Below are 19,115 nucleotides of genomic sequence, written 5' to 3'. Positions count from 1 at the left end.
ATGAATTTGGGAAATGTAGATATTAAGGCCCCGTCCACGCGGAGACGCGTTTAGCTGTATACGTATACATTTTTTGTACCGTATCAGCGTTTCGTCCACACGGATCCGCCGTTTTGGAAGCATGAATCCGATATTTTCTGAAACCGGGTCCCAAAGCGGATAAATCTGAAAACGACCATCTTCCGTTTTCGTGTGTACAGCGAATCCGTATATTTTGTGAAACAGTGATGTCATCACACTACGTCCAGCACGGTGAAAGAGTTAAGGGATACAACTACGGGCACTGGGCATGCGCACATCAATATTGCATCATTTAATTACCATATTTGCATTATTGTAAGGGTAGGTTTAGGGTTGGGGTATAGACATTAATAAAACGCATCTGTTTAGTAGCAAATGTATTTATTGTTATTTTATTGTGAGATTGTGCCTCACTTCCAACTATTGCTTTACCCCTTTCTATCTATAACACTTCTTCTCCATTTTTAGTGTATTTCTGTGGGAGAATTACAGCGCCACACACTGGCCTGGCATATATACTACATCGTTTTGAGTCGTTTTCATAGCTCTCGTGTGTATGCAGATATTTTTTTGAAACAAGGAAAAAAAAAAAGATCGGATACGAAAAGCTCTGGCTTTGTGTGGCCGGAGCCTAAAGCTAAAGCTCCAACCACCTCCCGACAAAAGTCTGTTAGTGCCTCAGTGACAACTTCACTCAGAGAAGCCGTCAATCTAGCATCAAATAACTAACTATAACTAAACTTAAAAAAATTAACACTTGAAATGAAATCAGCGTGATAAAAAATGGCCTAAAATGACAGAAACCAACTTTGTGAAAAATGTGTGTAATTTGATTGTTTAGTGTGTCTCACGTCCATTAGAATACATGGATGGGTGGGTTATGAGCTATACTGGGACCAACCATCTGGGGGCGATCGAGGCGCGGAGGCTTCAGTTTTCAACATGAGTGCTGCAGGCTTGTAAGTATGGAGTTAGAAATATGACTAAATGATCTGAATTTGAATTGTATAAATCTGAATTATTAACAAGTGTAATATAACAAAATTGAATATTATGTTGCATTTTACACAGAACTGAATTAGATTTTTTTTTAAATGTAGAACCTTTGAAATTGAACACATCTGCAATGTTTGTATGTCGAAATTGAATAGACATGTATTGTCAAACAGCAGATATTTTGTTCTGAATTAATAAACTGTAAATATTCAGTTTTTGAAAATACAGATTCAAGATTTCAGATGAAGAAGAAATTCAGATCATCAAATTCTAAATTTTAAAATTCAGATGGCAGAAATTCAGATCATACAGAAAGTAGGCCAGAGGTCATCAGGGAAGAGTAAACGATGTCAGAAAAATCCAACGGAGCACCATCTGATCATTTCATTTCCTATTTGTAATGGAATAAAGAGAAAAGATCAAACAGCCCTTTTATACTTTTTTGTTTATTTTAGATTAATGCACGGGAAAAAATATTTTGGCTAGATTTCTCATTTTTCGTGCATGATTTACAAATCACTGATTAGTGAAAAAAATCTCAGCATTTGACGTCATCTGTCATTCTCCAGGGTTGAATCCAACGTCGCTCCCTAAACCCTCACTATTCCCTACTTTAGTCCACTAATACAGTTAACTTGAAGGAGTGAATGAATGTAGATCCGATGAGGTTTCTTTCGGGGTTGGGGGTGAAGTTGTTAACAATAATAAGGGGAAATGCTCTGATGTGGCGTGACCTATTTTTTAACAGTCTATGGCGTGACAGTCACAGATCACTGTAGCCCTCAGTTCAAGCAAATGGCGGCGCTCACGACATGAACCAATCACCTCTACAGCACGAGAGAAATCATGAATGAACACACAGGGCTGTCTGTAAGGGCTCCACATTATCTTTTTCTGGGACAAATCAAAGAGGGTTTTACTTTCCCGACCGGACAAAGTCGCGTTGAGGCTGGCGCTGCCTGTCTCTTTGTGAGACATTCGTGAAGAAATCAAAACAAGTGAGCAGTAATATAAACGGATCTGTTTTGCTGAACATTATCACGATTTCAAATACATTGCAATCGTGAATTGTGTAGCATAATTCATTATTAGGTACTTACATTTTAGACTCAAAAAACTTTTTTTGTTTTATTTCAACTACGATTTCACTGACGAAAATAGCTCCAAAGGAACAACACTCAGCGTGGTGTTTTGTACTGAATGATTCAGCGTTTTGAATGAATCATTTGAATGAACGACTCAATGACTCACTTATTAAGACGATCACTTGCTGCCACCTATTGGCGGTTTAGTTTCATGTTTAAAAGTATAATTGCATTTTTTTATTTGTATATTCAAACATTTAGAACATCAATCTCATAACATTATTTATTGTTGTTTTATTTTTGCAGTTTAAATTAATTCATTTGATTGGTAAAAGCCCTAGTGTCTTACTATTATAACTGCATTTATTAAGCAAATGTAAGAATTTAACACGAAATGTATACATTTAATAAGATTTAAAAAAAAATGGCCTTTATAAAATGACATAACGCCCTGGGGTAAATATCACAAATATGCAGATTTAAGTAGGCCTATAAAAGCTGATAGAACACTAATGAGAATATTACTTCAAAATCAATATATTTATACCACCAAAAATCCCCCCAATACACTCTACAGTACATACAATTTGCCATGTACTCTACCTGATAGGCCGGAAGTTAATCACTATCAAATCAAATTTTAAAACTTGTGACAATGCCCAGCACTATAGTGTAAATGTTTTTTACTTGAAGCAAATGCTACCTTTACCTTTATTTTCTTGTCAGAGTGCACCAAAATGCTTTGTTTATTAAAAACTACTGGGAGGCAATGTCCCAGAGAGCCCCCTAAATGTATTTCATTCGGAAACGAGTCACCTTTTTCACCACTTGTCAGTTTAGAGGTATTTATTTGAGGGTATAGGGGGCGATTTCAGATTCAGCCCAGGTCTGTTCAACAAAATAGTAGTCTTATAACAGTAGTAGACTACCGCTTCTTAAACTGTACAGGGCAGGTCCTAGATCAGGCAACTTTTCTGTGCAACTTAAGGCGTTTCACAGAAACAAATGTTTATCTGATATATAAAATATTAATCAGCACCCGGCCTGTCTTATTTAATTGTGCGGTAAACCACACGAAAAATTAGGAATCTCTTTTTCCGTGCATTAATCTAAAATAAACAAAAAAGTATAAAAGGGCTGTTTGATCTTCTCTTTATTCCATTACAAACAGGAAATGAAATGATCAGATGGTGCTCCGTTGGATTTTTCTGACATCCTTTACTCTTCCCTGATGATGACCTCTGGCCTACTTTCTGTATGATCTGAATTTCTGCCATCTGAATTTTAAAATTTAGAACTTGATGATGTGAATTTTAGAATTTTGAATTTGATGATCTGAATTTTAGAACATTGAATTTGATGATCTGAATTTAAGAACATTGAATTTGATGATCTGAATTTCTTCTTCATCTGAAATCTTGAATCTGTATTTTCAAAAACTGAATATTTACAGTCTATTAATTCAGAACAAAATATCTGCTGTTTGACAATACATGTCTATACAATTTCAACATACAAACATTTCAGATGTGTTCAATTTCAAAGGTTCTACATTTTAAAAAAATCAAATTCAGTTCTGTGTAAAATGCAACATAATATTACATTTTGTTAGATTACACTTGTCAATAATTCAGATTTATACAATTCAAATTCAGATCATTTTGTCATATTTCTAGCTCCATACCCAAATGGCACTTGTCATGTGCACTTTCAGTCTTGTAAGCATAGACCGCTGCGTGCGCGTTTAAGTCCATGAGACCACAGGGTGTTCCATTTGTCATTTTAGGTCTCAGAAGGTTGCTCGAAATTCTGTATCATTCGAAAGGTTAAAAACTCAAAAAACGAAAAAACTTGAAATTGGACATTGTGACCATGGAAAATGTAATTTAAATTATTTTAGCGGGCTCCTCCCCCTAGTGTCTGGTATCATGTTTCATATTATGAAATCTCAAGGTTACATTTTTGACTGATTTGTGATAGAAGTGAAATTTGGATAAAAATTTATACATTTTTACAGCATAATGCATAAAAAAATAAATGGAATACCCGGTGGCTATTTTTGGTACAGCGCCTAAGCAAAATCTCATAGGAACTTACATTTTTGTGATATCAACTTCAAGTTTGGAACACAACTTTTTTAGACATATGGCTTTAATTTTACAGCAATTTTATTGTAAAAAATGGTAAAGTATATTTTTTATATAAAATAAAAAAATGTTTAATATAATAAATGTTATTTACTGTAAATTAACATTTTCATAACTTTTTCATACTTTTAAGTGCTGTCACACAATAATCTTTGTGTCTTCTTTAAAAGGGTCCTATAATGCCACTTTTTACAATATATAAAATATGTCTCTGATGTCCCCAGGGTGTGTGTAAAGTTTTAGCTCAAAATACCACACAGAGAATCTTTTATAGTGTGTTAAAATGATCACTTTTTGAGGATGAGCAAAATGCACCGTTTTAGTGTGTCCCTTTAAATGCAAATGAGCTGCTTCTCTCAGCCTCCTTTCAAGAAGAGGGCGGAGCTCCAAGAGCTGGTGTTAGCAGCTCCGATTACACAGGCACGCACTGAAAAGGTCAGAAACTTTTCAGCCTTTTATGTTCAAACCCGAGTCTGACAATGATGGAGACACTCAAGAAGAAGTGACAACATGTAGCATGAGACAGGAAATGTCTGAATAGTTAATTGATGAATGTATGTCGCTGATGTGGAGTTAACTACCTTTGAAACATTGATTAGCATATTCAGTCATGATAATCTATAAATCACTCATGTGGGAACCGTTGTAAGAAGTTTTCAGAGACAGAGAATATATGCTGCATGAAGATTGAACAGTTATAGTTTAGTTTATTACAGTTATAACTTGCTTTTATGACACATGCTATTGCATTTGTGTTTGTACTGTATTGCAATAAATGTGAAAAGTCGAATGCGGCAGCTTGAGAAGACTTCCAAAATGTGCTCTACTACAACTCTTCCTCTTCTCAACATGGCCTCACCCCCTTTGTTGTGTGTTCCCGGAGGCTGGGTTTATGTCAATTTTAGGGTTTGTGACGTCACTAACCCATGAAGAAGCTTGTTGTAGTCCCTACCAGCCATTTGTTGTAGTCCTTAAAAAGTGATTTCCTTAAAATAATCTCCCTCTGCTTTAAACTTTGAGTGTCATAACTTTGCAGATGCTGTTTATACTCAAACAGCAACATTACAGGCTAACCTAACATAAAATCTTACATAAGCCTTCCCTTTAAAACAAGACCAACCTTAGTTTGTATTCCAAAGCATTCTTGAATTACAACCAATTAGGTTTAGAAACTTTGGATAGAGCATTTTTATATCTCTGCAGTCGGCCGCCTGTTTTGGTTGTTTTGATGCAGTGTTCGTCCAAAGTTATGTAAGTAACAGAGTCACAATTGAAGTATAGGGAGACGTTTATTCAGTTCTTTTAAAAGTGCCTTACATTATGACTTGAGGTAAATCCTTATATCATTATGAGAAACATTTCAGGACAAGACAAACCTGCTTTCAAATATAGATTGATACAATTTCCCTGTTTTATTTTAAAAAATTTTAATGTAATTATATTTAAGAAGAACACCATGGCACATGGTATAAAAACAATAAACTCCAGGGAAGATCAAAAACCAACAGACCTTTATGAACTGAGTGGCATTTAGAATCACAGTAGAGGTCCTTTTTGCATCGCTAACAATGTCATCGCTTAATGTTATACTGTATTGGTACAGTTACACCACTCTGGCATTTGAAAATCATTCACATAATAAAGAAAAAGAACAAACTTATTGCTTTTTTCAAACATTCTATAAACCACTTATTCATGTGCAAACTGTCTTGATGATCGTGTGAGTGTGGTTTACTCGTATGGTATTTCTGGAGGGGAGATTAGGGAAAGGGACTGGGGCTTTTAGTACACCCAGGAGATTGGTACCCACTGTGGGGTCGAGGAGGCTCTCTCGATGGCCTCCTCTACTGCCTTAACACTCTCATCTACATCATTGTTGACGAGCATTTCATCGAAGAAGTGGCGGTATGCACTGAGGATGCCATCGGATTCTTTCTGGATGTTCTGCAGTGCCTCCGACTGAAAAGTAGAATGAAACTTTTGATTACAAATCTTTAGTGTACAAAGGAAAGATAAACTTCGGGTCATAAGCATGGATAGGCTTGGGAACAGATTCACAAAGATTTTCATAAAGGGATCGTTCACCCAACGTGGGGGGTTAATAAAGGCCTTCTGAAGCAAAGTGGCGCATTTGTGTAAGAAAATATCCATATTTAAAACTTTAAAGACTAAAAAAACAAACAAATTTCCGGCGGTTGACTTTACAGTGAAAGAGTAACCCCTGACCCGATGTAAAGAATACTCTCACAGATAGGGCTAGGCAACAAACTCAAGCCCCTCTTCTATTATATCGAAATCCTCCGCCATTTCTCTTTAAAAAATTCTCATTTTAGACTCTTTATGTTAAAATTCTCATTTTAGACATATTTATGACTGCTGTTTTGTTTTGCTCTATCCTCTGCGCTTCTATATTAGTCAATACGCATGTTATACGCAATACGCAAGGGTTCAAGTTACTCATTCACTTGCGTACCACTGACTGCTGGAAACTAGTTATTCTAGTCTAGAGAGTATAAAGTATAAAAACTCTCTATATTTTTCTTACACAAACATTGCACTTCTCTTCAGAAGGCCTTTATTAACCCTTCCGGAGCCGTGCGGAGCAGTTATATGATGATAGATGAACTTTTATGGACTTCAAAAATGACCCAACAATTCACTGCCAATGCCATTATAAAGCTTGGATTAGCCAGAACATGTTTAATATAACTCCATTGTATGTGTCTGAAAGAAGAATGACATTTACACCTAGGATGACTTAAGGCTTGAGTAAATCATGGGCCCCTGGGACTTAAAGCCTGAATGAATTAGTGTCTAACCTGATTAGCAGTGTTAGTAGGTGCAATGAACATCACAAGAGGAGCAAACTCTGCCGTTCTGAGCACTTTCAGCGTCTGGAAAAAACAAAACAAAAAGAGTTTAGAGAGCAGTTAAAAAAGCTAAAAATAGTGATGTTCCTCAAAATAAAAACAAAATCGATTTTTAAGAAAATTTCTTTTTTTTTTTTTCCTCGCAAACCTCATCGCCACAATGTTAAGGATCTAATACTATGCTAATTTAATTGTCAGCTGACTCAACAGTGTGGCATTACCTGTGGTTCCACATCCAGCATAGCAATTTTCCCCTGTTCGTGAATCTTGTAGACAGTTTCGATCTTAGTCCCAAACATGTGTCCCTGGTAACTTCCGTATTCAAGTAGCTCATTCCCGACGATAGATTTGGTCATTTCATCGTTGGAAATAAAGTAATATTCTTTGCCATTCTCCTCATCCTTCTTTGGAGGTCTAGTGGTGTCTGCAAAGAAATTTTTTATTTATGATTCATTATTTCGTTATGCTTTCCAGTAAACATTATTAAAATAAGACATTTTATTCAAGAAACAAAACTTTAACTTGTTTTCAAGGAATATATAATAAATATATCATCTTTGAAAGATATCTCTTCTTATAGTCTTAAAGATCTTTTTCACTTTTGTTTCTCAAGTAACCCAAAAAGTTTGGAAAACAAAACAAAGATGCCAGGCCTGACGCAAGTGTTTTTTTTACTAGTTTCCACCCATCGCAGTTATCATGTTCACGTCCAGCCAATAGCAAATGCACTCGTGCCCATCTGTTTGCTCATGGTCTGAAAATGAGGTGTGTTGTGTTCACGTTCATTGTTGGTGTGTTGCTATTTTGAGGAAACTGAAAACGACTGTGCCATTGACCAACAAAAACCTGGCCTAAAGTCAAAGTCGCAGTGTTTTTGAGTTATTTAAAGAGCACATTTGTAACGTGTGCCTATTGGCGGTACACAACATGCGTATACTGTGCTTATTACACACACAGGAACCCGCAGCAGCACACAAACATTTTTAAATATAAAAAATAAAGGATTCCTCTCTGGAGAAGCGCTCAGTCTTTCCGCTCGTGAATTCGGCCATATACTGTAAATAGAGAATCTGCCATGGTGCACGCCCAACTGGCTTTTAAAGGGATTGGGAGATAAGACTCTGATTGGTTTATTGCATGTTACACCCAAAACACACCCATGACTCATTCAGAGACTAGGTACAACCTTTTTGGACCAGGCGTTTGCCGTGCCAATTGTTTTTTCCGTCGTTAAAGTAACGAAAGTGGATTCGGACACATCCTAAGTGCACTTGTGCTTCAGACCATGAGATCAGACTGTTAAAATAGGGCTTCAAAGAAAATATTTAGAAGAATGTCAGTAACCTGCAACATTAGTAACATTCTTCAAAATATCTTCTTTTGTGTTCAACAGAAGAAAGAAACTCATACAGGTTTGGAACAGCGTGAGAAAATGAATTTTCATTTTGGGTAAATTAAAAAATTTGGATGATGACATTTTAATTGTTTGGTGAAATCTCCATTTTTTTACCATTTCACTTGAAGTACATGAACAATAAAAATGGGTGAGTAATGAATGAAACATTTTAGGTGAACTAACGTACTGAAATTTCCAAAATAAACCTGCATGAATTCCACGTTGGTCCAGGATGTTTAGAGTTGGTATAGTGCTGGTCAAACAGTTGGACCAGATAACCATCAAGCTGTTCTTAAGCAAAACTAAGCTGGTCCACCAAGCACTCCTGCTTTCCATGCTAGGGACCAGCAAACCAGAAACCAGCATCCCATGCTGATCCAAGCATGCAAAACATATCTTATGCTGGTAAACAGCAATTCTAGATTTTTCCAACTAGGGCTTGCTGCATCCTGAGGGTGACATCCAACTCCACACACATCCAAAACGTAACCTAGTGACATACGGATAGGATTTGAGTGGTTTCAGGTGTAAGGTGTGTAAAAGTGGTTTTATATAGGTTCAAGATTAAAAGGGTTTTTAGGCATAAGGGTAAGTTTTGAGTAGGTTTTATTGCATCAGTCATAAAAAGAGAAATATAAGAAGTAAAAAATTCAAAAGAATTAGGTGTGAGGGTTAAGTCTTCTCGATGCTTCTTCCTGTTTCAAAGTTAATGAGTAAAATTTTTTTTTTGCCCAAACCACTTCACTAGAAATCCCTGCAGCTAATTAAGGTTAAGGTTACAGTGACGGGTAGGTTTGGGGGTCAGTGTTTGGTGTAGGCAATCAGTACTGTGATTGATATGGCCGATACAATCTTAAGAATCGGCTGCAGGGCGGAGTTTCTGCTGAACACATTTGGACATGACCGTGGCTTCTGACGTCACATTTGGATGTGGGCCAGGTTGGATGTCCACCGCAGGCTGCAGCGAGATGCTTCACGATTTTTCCGCAGGATATCCATACATGGATCTGTGACCGTATACATTTCAGTTTTGCTCTGTTTAAATATTAACATTCCTAAATACAGGTGGAAGATTTGGGGTTAAGAAATTAAAACAAGAAAGGATGCAGCTGGGCTGCACGTACGTGGTGCTGGGTAAGCAAACTTCTCAGGATATTTGCTCAGCAGTGAATTTTTAATATGGCTCCTTCCAACTCCAGGTGCACCTTTAAACAAGAGCAAAACATCAAATTACACATTTAAGCCAGTGCAATTAACTGCACAGGGATCTACGGCAATTTGTATTTTATAAATGAATTATCTTCAACATTCTGGGGTTTTCAGAAGTTTAAAGTCATATTTTGATATTATTTTAAATAAAATATATCAATAGACTGTTCAGAAGAGAGAACAATTACTCATCATTCCCTCAGCAGTTGTATTAGAAACACTCACATAGCAGCGTTAACTAGTTTTCTGGAATTTAATGTCAAGGTAATATAACGTACGTTTTTTATATTTGCTTTTATAACACTAAGTACAGTAAATGGTACTTTTACTTATAGAGATGATGCTTACCGATCAGAACCAGAGTTTTTCTGGTGAATGCAGGAAGTCTCACTACTTCTTCATAGGATATTACATCAAGCTGGTCAAAGACTAAGGAAGAAACAAATAACCAGTTAATGCTTGACAAGTGCTTTCTACAAGACCAGACTCATGTTGTTGTTTTAACTCAGACACCATTTGGGCTGTGTAACAGAGCTGCAGCTCTATAAAGAAAACATGATGATGTCTTAATTAATACATTGAGCGTTTTGTAGGATGATATAAGAGAATTATTAACTCATTGCGAAATCAAATTTACATTAGTAGTAGTGTCATCTTTACATCCAAAAAGAAAATGATTCTACATGGAATAGAAAACAAGCACAAAGTGCAGAATATTGCTTTATAAAAGCCTATTTTGCAAATAAAGATAAAGAGATAAAGATAAAGAGGTGAGATTCACTAACTTGAGCTGTGTTTGGCAAGGTATTTGTCTTTGCATTTCTTCTTCTTGCCAAAAGGGCTGCAGGACTGTCCGGCTTCCCTTGTCGCTTTGCTTTTGCTTGCTACACGCCTGAAGAAACATCAGAAATGTTAAGCTTTTGAAAGAAAGGGAGATCTTAAATGTACATTACTAATTACTTGCGAATGGTGATCTGTCATCAAATACAGGGAAAGAATGCAGGTCAGAACATACCATTCCTGAAGTTCTGGAGAAGGGATGAGTCCGGCAAAGTCTGTGGAGGAGCTTTCCACCTTTCCTTGCCACCAGTTTGGATCTTTCTTATTGATGATATGAAGGATGTCACCCGTTTGGAATTTCAGGCCAGCTTCTTTGCATGGGATCAGGTCGTCTTTGGCAGGGTCGTAGTCAAACTGTGCTCTCATAAACATCTGCAAAAACATTATCCAGAAAACATTACTCTCTCATAAAACCATCACAACTGCATCATAAAGATGATTTATCAGCCTTCAAATTTTAGGGGTCGGTTTCTTCAGGGTCAACAAAAGATGTTGATCCAGGAACATGTCCTACTTGTGTAATTCATATTGTGTATATAAATATTATCTGTAAAATGTATTTCAATTTAAGTTGAAGCTATAACTAGCATCTCCAAAAACAACAACAACAAAAGTATGTAATGCGTTCATTTTTGGTTAAACTATTCTTTTAAATAATTGTCATATACAATCAGTCAAAAGTTTGGAATAATTAAGATGTTTTAATGCAATCAAGGCTGCATTTATTTGATCAAAATACAGTAAAATATTAGCAATAATAAGCAAATATTATTACAATTTAAAATAACTGTTTTCTATTTTAATATATTTTGTAATTTACACCTACTCGTCTTCATTGTCACATGATTCTTCAGAAATAATTCTAATATGCTGATTTCATAAAAGACAGACAGACATACAGACAGACAGACAGACATACAGACAGACAGACATACAGACAGACATACAGACAGACATACAGACAGACATACATACATACAGACAGACAGACAGACAGAAAGGCAGACAAACAGACAGACAGACAGACAGACAGACAGAGAGACAGAAAGACAGACAGACAGACAGACAGATTTTAGTGCCAATATCTACAGCTAGTGCCAATACGGTCTAAAGATAAGCAAAACTCTAGATAGAACTAGACGTTATGACTTGAAAGTAGCACAATGGTTACTTGTATAGGTGAAAGAGGATTTAGAACAGTGCCATAGCTCATCACAACGTCAAACAATGTTTTTAAGAGGTTTCACAATCAACCGCAGTGCAGTTTGGCGCTGTGTGACCAGCAGATGGCAGAAGAGGGTTTGAAGTCTTTTAATCTAATGAGAAAAGTCATCTGCTACAGTTGATGCTTAAATAGTCACCTGTGTCTTTCATTGGTTTCCCATTCCCATGATAAACCCCAAACCTTAATTTAATCAAGGATACAGAATAGACAAAGAAAGATGTAATCAAATCACATATGAGCGCATATTTACAGATCAAAAGGTAAAGCGAGATCCGTTGATAGTTATAATAAAAAAAGAACAAAAGAAAGAAATAGGTATGAAGTGAGATTGATTTAGCTGCTGTTTTACTCTTACCTCACATGCCATATGGCGACTTTGCTGATTAGGGATGATTTTCATTGTGACAACACCGTTTGTGTCTTTCTGTAATGTTAAACAGCATCCAACAACATCAAATCAGTAACATGACCACAGACAAAAAACATCTCAAAGTGCCAGTACTTCTTAAAAACTGCTCAAAATAAAGTATTTTAATAAAGTAGCTTTTTATAATGCCTTTGATAACGTAATTACACAAAAACATTCTAAAAAACAGTAGCATTTTACATATAATGTTGTTTTCTTTGCTCAGTTTCACAGCAAGTTCTAATAGTAATGCAAAAACGCATTCAAGAAATGCATTCTTATTTATGTATTCAGTAATGAAAATCATTCATACACTGTCATACACAAATGCAGGTATTATATATGCTTTTATTTTTACAATGCATTTACAAAACACTGTGTAAAATTGTGAAAGACATTTTTTTATTATTATTAATGAGATTCATGTTCCACTGTGTACTGTCATGACATAATGTAACATTTAACTGTAATGTAACATGATTTTTTAATTTGATTTTTTAATGCTACTACTACTAACACTACTACTTGTGAGAAAATGTTATGAGTAACTGGAAAAGCCACACAGTTTAGGTAATGTAGGTAGGTCACTACATTCACATTTACTCCTCAACACCTTGTTAAAATAAAGTGTGCTTAGTTAAACTGAATGTGCACTTCAATTGTACCTCAAATCTACAAAGTCTTTTTTTTTTTTACTTTACTTGCCGATAATATAATATTATATATCAAATAAAAGGCTTTTCTTAACACACTGAAGTACACTTGCATTTTATTTCAAATTAAAATTTACTTTAAAGTTACAATAACACGCAATTAATTGTACGAAAACTAGGGCCGGAACTTTAACGCGTTAATTAAGATTAATTAATTACGTGACTTTAACGCGTTAATTAATTACGCAAAAAAAAAAATACAATAAATTTAACCACACTTATTTTTGCAGCGCGGAACGTTTTTCAATGAATGAGTTTCGACGGACCGATTATACTGGAACACCAACTAGCGCTCCGGAGTCACGACAATAACAAACCATGTGCGCGTCTCAATCAGCTCCCTAGTTCAGTAGTCAGGGCACTGATCAGGGAGTCAGCCCATTGACTTATGTCCTGATCAGTGCCCTGACTAGTGAACTAGGGAGCTGATTGAGACGCAGGGCATGAGCGAACATGAACGAAGAAGCTGATGAGACCATGGATGAGACCGCTTTGCTCGGCCCCGTTGATGGGAAATTTTGTTTTAAAAAACGAAAGGATGTAAGCGTCGACAAGAGCATGGTTGTGTGCAAGCTATACAACAAGGAATTTGCGTATCACCGCAGCACATCGAGCCTCAAATATCACAAGTATGCTTTTGCTACACTTAATGGCAAACATTGCGCTGGTCTGCTGGACTGAAATAAATAAACAATATTTTGTTGATTAAGCTTATGTATTCAGTCATTATTCAATGGTATACTAAAAATACATGTGAAAAATTACTTCTCATTGTTCTCAGGTCAAATATTTATATGCAATTAAAATGCGATTAATTTCGATTAATTAATTACAAAGCCTCTAATTAATTAGATTAATTTTTTTAATCGAGTCCCGCCCCTAACGAAAACATAACATTCAGTTCCCACTTTAGTATTTTCTTTAAAAAAAGTTATTTTTGTAATAAGCGCACTTTTATAAAGAATGCCAAATTGTACTTCTTTTTCAGTGTGCATTCACCAATGACAAAACAACCTACCAGAATCTTCTGCAGTTGGTCTACAGTTTCATTAGCAACATTTTTCCCATTGATCTCTGCAATTTCATCACCTTCATGTAAAGAACCTGTTAAAAACAAGAACAAACAGTGTCAGGCAGTTATCCATCGAGCTGTATGGAAACTAGGGATGTCCCGATAAAGTTTTTTTTTTTTTGCCCGTGGTCTGATCTGATCCTTGTATTTTCCTAGTGTTTAGTAAAATGTACAGGCCTGTAAGTTTTGGGACACCTGCCTTTACATGCACATGAAGTTTAATAACATCCCATTCTTAATCTGTAGGGTTTAATATATCCATGTCTTTATGGACCTTGCTTTGTGCACTGGTGTGCAGTCATGATGGAACAGCAAGGGGCCATGCCCAAACTGTTCACACAAAGTTGGGAGCGTGAATTTGTCTAAAATGTCTTGGTATGCTGAAGAATTAAAGGTTCCAGCCAACCTCTGAAAAACATTTTTTAGTTATTTTATTATTTAACAATATTTAGTAGTGAGGAAATTTCACGAATGGACTTATTGCACAGGTGTCAACCTATCACAGTACCACACTTGAGTTCACTGAGCTCCTGAGAGTGACCTATTCTTTCACAAATGTTTGTAGAAGTGTCTGCATACCTAGGGGCTTGATTTTATACACCTTGGCTTAGACCATGGAAGTGATTGGAACTCCTGAATTCAATTATTTGCAGGGGTGTCCCAAAACTTTTGCCAACATATTGTACATAACCCACGGCTAGCTGTGCATTAAACAATTTTAATGAAGCTGAGTGAATTGAAATCCTTTAAAACAGGCCAATATTTGACCCAAAGGGGAAACATTATGATTCTTTTTGTAATTTACGGCTCATTAGATATTGCATTCTGCCCGCTTTGAATCAGACACAGAGGTATGTAGGGCGATTTTGCCTTTTTCAAGTGTTTTGTTATTTTTTATCATTCTGTTAATGCCAACTGCATACATTTTGGCCCAGGTGTGGATTTGTATTGGAATTTTACTATTTCACCCCCATTTCCTTTAAAAAATCTATTTTGCACAAGGTACACAAAATAGTTCATTTTAGAACCTTTTGAACAAAAATGTCCCCATTGAAACCCATTTAAACTGCTTATTTTCTTTTTGTTTTGTTTTTACCAGATGTTTTTCTCAGGTTTGGTTATAACGCAAATACTCGCTTTATTCCTGTTTTCTGCTTCTGCATATTATAGAACCAATTAAATAAATTATGCAGCTATAATTGTGTGAGTATGTCTCTTTAATATTTACTTCAATAATAATCTGCCAACTTTAAAATGAGACCAAATTTAAGTCTGTGCTCCCAAGACAGTTTTTTGACATGGACATTTGTGTCCTCTATGGGCCTAAGTGTAACTTTTTTTATTGACACAAGTGTTGAATGAATTATAGCATTTTTTTATTCATTATCGAGAGAGAGAGTGAGATCGAGAGATGAGAGTTACACGTGTGAATTACCTGTGTCTGTTCAGCGTTTGTTGCTGAGAAAAATAATAGAGGGATTAAGTAAAAAAGCTATTTTAGTAATACCTTAAAGTTTTGTCAGTGTTAATACCAAGTTTCTGTGCTTCTGAATGTCTTTGTGTGCATGCAGATATAACACGTAATACACGTTCGGATGTGTGTTTGTGTTATCCCCTGGAGCAGACCTAATTTGTTCAATTGAGCTGCTTCTTTTCCTTTTAAGCACATTTGGCGAACTTACTTGAAGGTGCATACCGCCACCTACTGCACGACACCTTCGTGACAGCTGACATAAAATAAAGGATCTGCCTTAGGATAGCCGATACCAATCAGTTGAAAAAAAAGAAGAAGCTTAATCAGCCCCAACACCGATCCTTGAGACTGGTTCAGGACATCCCTAATTGAAACTGCATAATTATTCCCCAACAAACCAAGAATCCACTGTACCTTGTCTGTGTATCATCCCTCCATGCAATATTCTCGCCACTGTACACCTCTGCTTTTCATTCAGCTTAAGAGTTACACCCTGCATAGACACAGAACACAATATTACACTTCGGCTGTTTAGAGACTTTAAAACTGCTTTTTATTTCAAAGTTTAGCGGACATGTAGCCAGATTTACTAACAGCTTGCACCAGCGCAAAATCTTCTTTTGGCATTAAAAATCTACTGTCAGGATTTACTAAATACATGAAAAAGCATAGGCACAGATATTTCTGAAGAAAATGTGGTAGGAGAGTATTTAAATGAACAATGCGAGGTGATTTATTAAGGTTAGCGCTAGTCAATTTACTGGTATTTGCACCATTATTTATTGCCCACAAAAAGCATGTCTTAAACCAGAAGCTAATTTGTGCTGCTGTAGGTAGATTACACTAGCCTAGATGCCAGCCGAATTTAGCCCCGCCCACAAATGTTTTAGGTCGAGCAGTTCAGGCTGGCCTCGCACCATAGAGGAGTAATTATCCCCGAACAGAAACTGTAACATAACGTAACAGTAACGTAATCATGCACGTCATCAAAGGGGCTTGGATTATATTTGTTCAATCCAAAACGGAGAGCATGTTTGTATATGCATTCACCTTCACAATTTCTCTCAGAAATGATGATCATGTTGGGTAAGTACTCTGCGTATTATTAAATTATGTTATTTTTTTACAACACCGGCAAAGACCGTGTATTCCAGCGTGCGTGCAGACAGGGTTGCCAAGTTTTTACAACAAAACCCCCCAACTACTAGCCCTAAACAATAGCTTCTCGGGGGGTTCTCCGGGGAAAAAATGGCGTTTGGGGGGTAAAATGTGTGTTATTTTGGGAAAGTTGCCTGCTAGAATTCGCACTCATGGGTCTATATATCACATAATAGTCGCTTCAACCCGTGGAAAAAACGCGGACTTGGCAACACAGTTGAGCTCTGTTGACGTCGCTTCGTTGCTCTGATTGGTTGTAGCTCTATCTAATTGAGGTCTTTCCTGGTTCGGTTGAAACACGCCTCATAATCACAGCCCAATGAAGCGATTTCAGACTCTAGTCTAGACTCTAGAGCTTCTAGACTATTCTGTCTAGAATTGAGTACTAGTATGACCACGTCAGGCTAAGTTTACACTGGTCATTATGGAAATGATCCGGCTGTGTCTGTGTTCTTTAATTTATGTGTTGTCAGTAGATCATGCAGACTTGTTTTCAACTATTTGTAAATTCTCTTTATTATGCTTATTAGTGTCAACAAGTGTCATAGAAGCCGCCGAGTGAACGCACAGAGTAACATCATAACATCATAACATAATTTTTAAAACACTCATATGTGTCTAATAAGATAAACACAGCTGCATTACTTCATACTCATGACCGGAAAAACAGAAATGGTGGCGGCGACTGTGGCATAATAAAAGTCCCGCTGCTCGTGAGGCGTGTGCTGTTCATCTTATTAACAATTGCTCCAGTGGCCTTGCTCAGCTCCCACAACACACTTTCCTGCTCTGCTTTATACTACAGTAACGTTAATAATCGTATCCATGAAAATGATTTCTGCCCGAGTCCTATCCTGATTCTTTCCCACCGGCTGTGAGGTAAAGACCACATGTTCCAAGCTCAAACTTGGCGTCATCAAACTACACCTTTGTTTTGAAAAGGCGGCCTCTAGCGGACGGAAAAATTACATAGTGCACCTTCAGTGGTGATGTACGTAAGAATGACAGCTAGTGTTTGAAATGGGTACTGCAGTTCAAATTCAAAATATTGTTTGCCTTGCTCTCTCCTCCTCAGACTTGACACTCGATTTGCCAGTTTGAGGACATGCAACAGGGGTGAGCTCAATTGACAATGGAAGATAAGGAGACTTACACATTGTACGTTGATGAGGTGATTTATTGATTTGTGATGAGTTCATATCGCGTTTAATATACTCCCATATACCCCCGTTCAAAGAGATTGTTTAAATGCATGTTGAGGCTTTTGAGGTCGGGTAGAATCTGTGATCTCTGACCCAGTTGGTTTGCTAGCTTCCATGGCAGCTATACGCTGTGGAAGTCAACTGGCAACCCAGGGGTTCAAAAACTATTGGGTAAACTGGCAGTGGGCTGAATCACACAGACCAAAAACAAAAACAGACATTCTGACATGGAACACACATTTCAAAGTAGAATAACTGACTGTAGCATTTGCAAACATATTATAGTATTTTTATGCTTTACTACAGTCAAAAACTTACATACAGCACCTTTAAATATATTTCAGTAATTTAATGAGTTAAAATGATTTCATAAATACAAAATACATGAAACACATGAAAATAAAAGATATAATACCAGTGGCTCAGAGGGGTTCTTCTCAAAGGCCACTTCTCTCATCTTGGTTGCGTCTTTGCCGTTAATATGGCCGGCGCTGCCGTTGCTGAAGACTTCCTGTCCTTTGCTGTCGTATGTCTGCATGGCGGCCTGGGAATGCAAGCACGGAGCACATTAAGCTTTGTATTACAGAAATCTTTGAAATCCAAATGATTATCTTTGTCATGTATCTGTGACAAATATTAGGAAGGAAACATAACATTCACGACTGACATCCTTGAGTAATCTCTGAAATGTTTTATACTGTAAACTAAAACAAAAAAACATACGTTAACACTATTTTTACAGTGTTTTAGGAATAAATGTTACATGTACTTACTATAGAATTAATAGTAATCCTAATCCTAACCCTATAATAGTGAATACATGCTTATTACTATACTTTTATTTAAGTCAATACTTAAATGTATAACTACACTGCAACAAGGGCACCTTAAAATAAAGTGTAACCAAACATATACATCATGTCTAGGCATAAAATAAAGTGGTATGATGAAGGAGGAGAATTAAGGAGTCATTGTGGACATCTGTCCTGGGTTAACGATTAAACGGTCACATCTTTACACTTCATTAAATCCTGCAATCATGGGAACTGGTTGGCATGGTTATGTTGTCTGATGAGGGGGCTTGATTTCAACTAGCATGACTAAACAAACTTCATCAGAAGGTAAAAATGGTACCTTATATTGTGCTCTGTTATTAATATGTTTTATTAAAGGGATAGTTCACATTGAAATGAAATTTTGATATGTTTTAGCTTACCTCATGGGCATCCGAGATGTAGGAGTATTTGTTTCCCCAGTAGTTTCAATTTTGATCATTTTAGGTCAAACCGGTCAGGGAGGTA

At 36.5% G+C, this 19,115-nt stretch overlaps 1 protein-coding gene across 1 annotated transcript in view; it reads right to left on the bottom strand.

The window, feature by feature from the left end:
* Nucleotides 1-5,674: 5,674 nt before the first annotated feature.
* mpp1 (MAGUK p55 scaffold protein 1) overlaps nucleotides 5,675-19,115 on the bottom strand; it is a 32,594-nt gene continuing 19,153 nt past the window's right edge. The window contains exons 2-12 of the mRNA XM_067423290.1: nucleotides 18,230-18,358; nucleotides 15,869-15,947; nucleotides 13,927-14,012; nucleotides 12,145-12,213; nucleotides 10,740-10,936; nucleotides 10,510-10,616; nucleotides 10,073-10,153; nucleotides 9,640-9,720; nucleotides 7,341-7,543; nucleotides 7,069-7,143; nucleotides 5,675-6,208 (exon numbers count right to left, since the gene is read on the bottom strand). Coding sequence (XP_067279391.1) covers nucleotides 6,032-6,208; nucleotides 7,069-7,143; nucleotides 7,341-7,543; nucleotides 9,640-9,720; nucleotides 10,073-10,153; nucleotides 10,510-10,616; nucleotides 10,740-10,936; nucleotides 12,145-12,213; nucleotides 13,927-14,012; nucleotides 15,869-15,947; nucleotides 18,230-18,358 — 1,284 coding nt within the window. The 3' untranslated portion in view covers nucleotides 5,675-6,031. The remainder of the gene's footprint in view (nucleotides 6,209-7,068; nucleotides 7,144-7,340; nucleotides 7,544-9,639; nucleotides 9,721-10,072; nucleotides 10,154-10,509; nucleotides 10,617-10,739; nucleotides 10,937-12,144; nucleotides 12,214-13,926; nucleotides 14,013-15,868; nucleotides 15,948-18,229; nucleotides 18,359-19,115) is intronic.

This window comes from Pseudorasbora parva, chromosome 18 (assembly GCF_024679245.1).
Source record: "Pseudorasbora parva isolate DD20220531a chromosome 18, ASM2467924v1, whole genome shotgun sequence".
Classification (NCBI taxonomy): domain Eukaryota; kingdom Metazoa; phylum Chordata; class Actinopteri; order Cypriniformes; family Gobionidae; genus Pseudorasbora; species Pseudorasbora parva.
The sequence above is the reverse complement of the archived record's forward strand: the minus strand, read 5'-3'. Positions and strand labels throughout refer to the sequence as shown.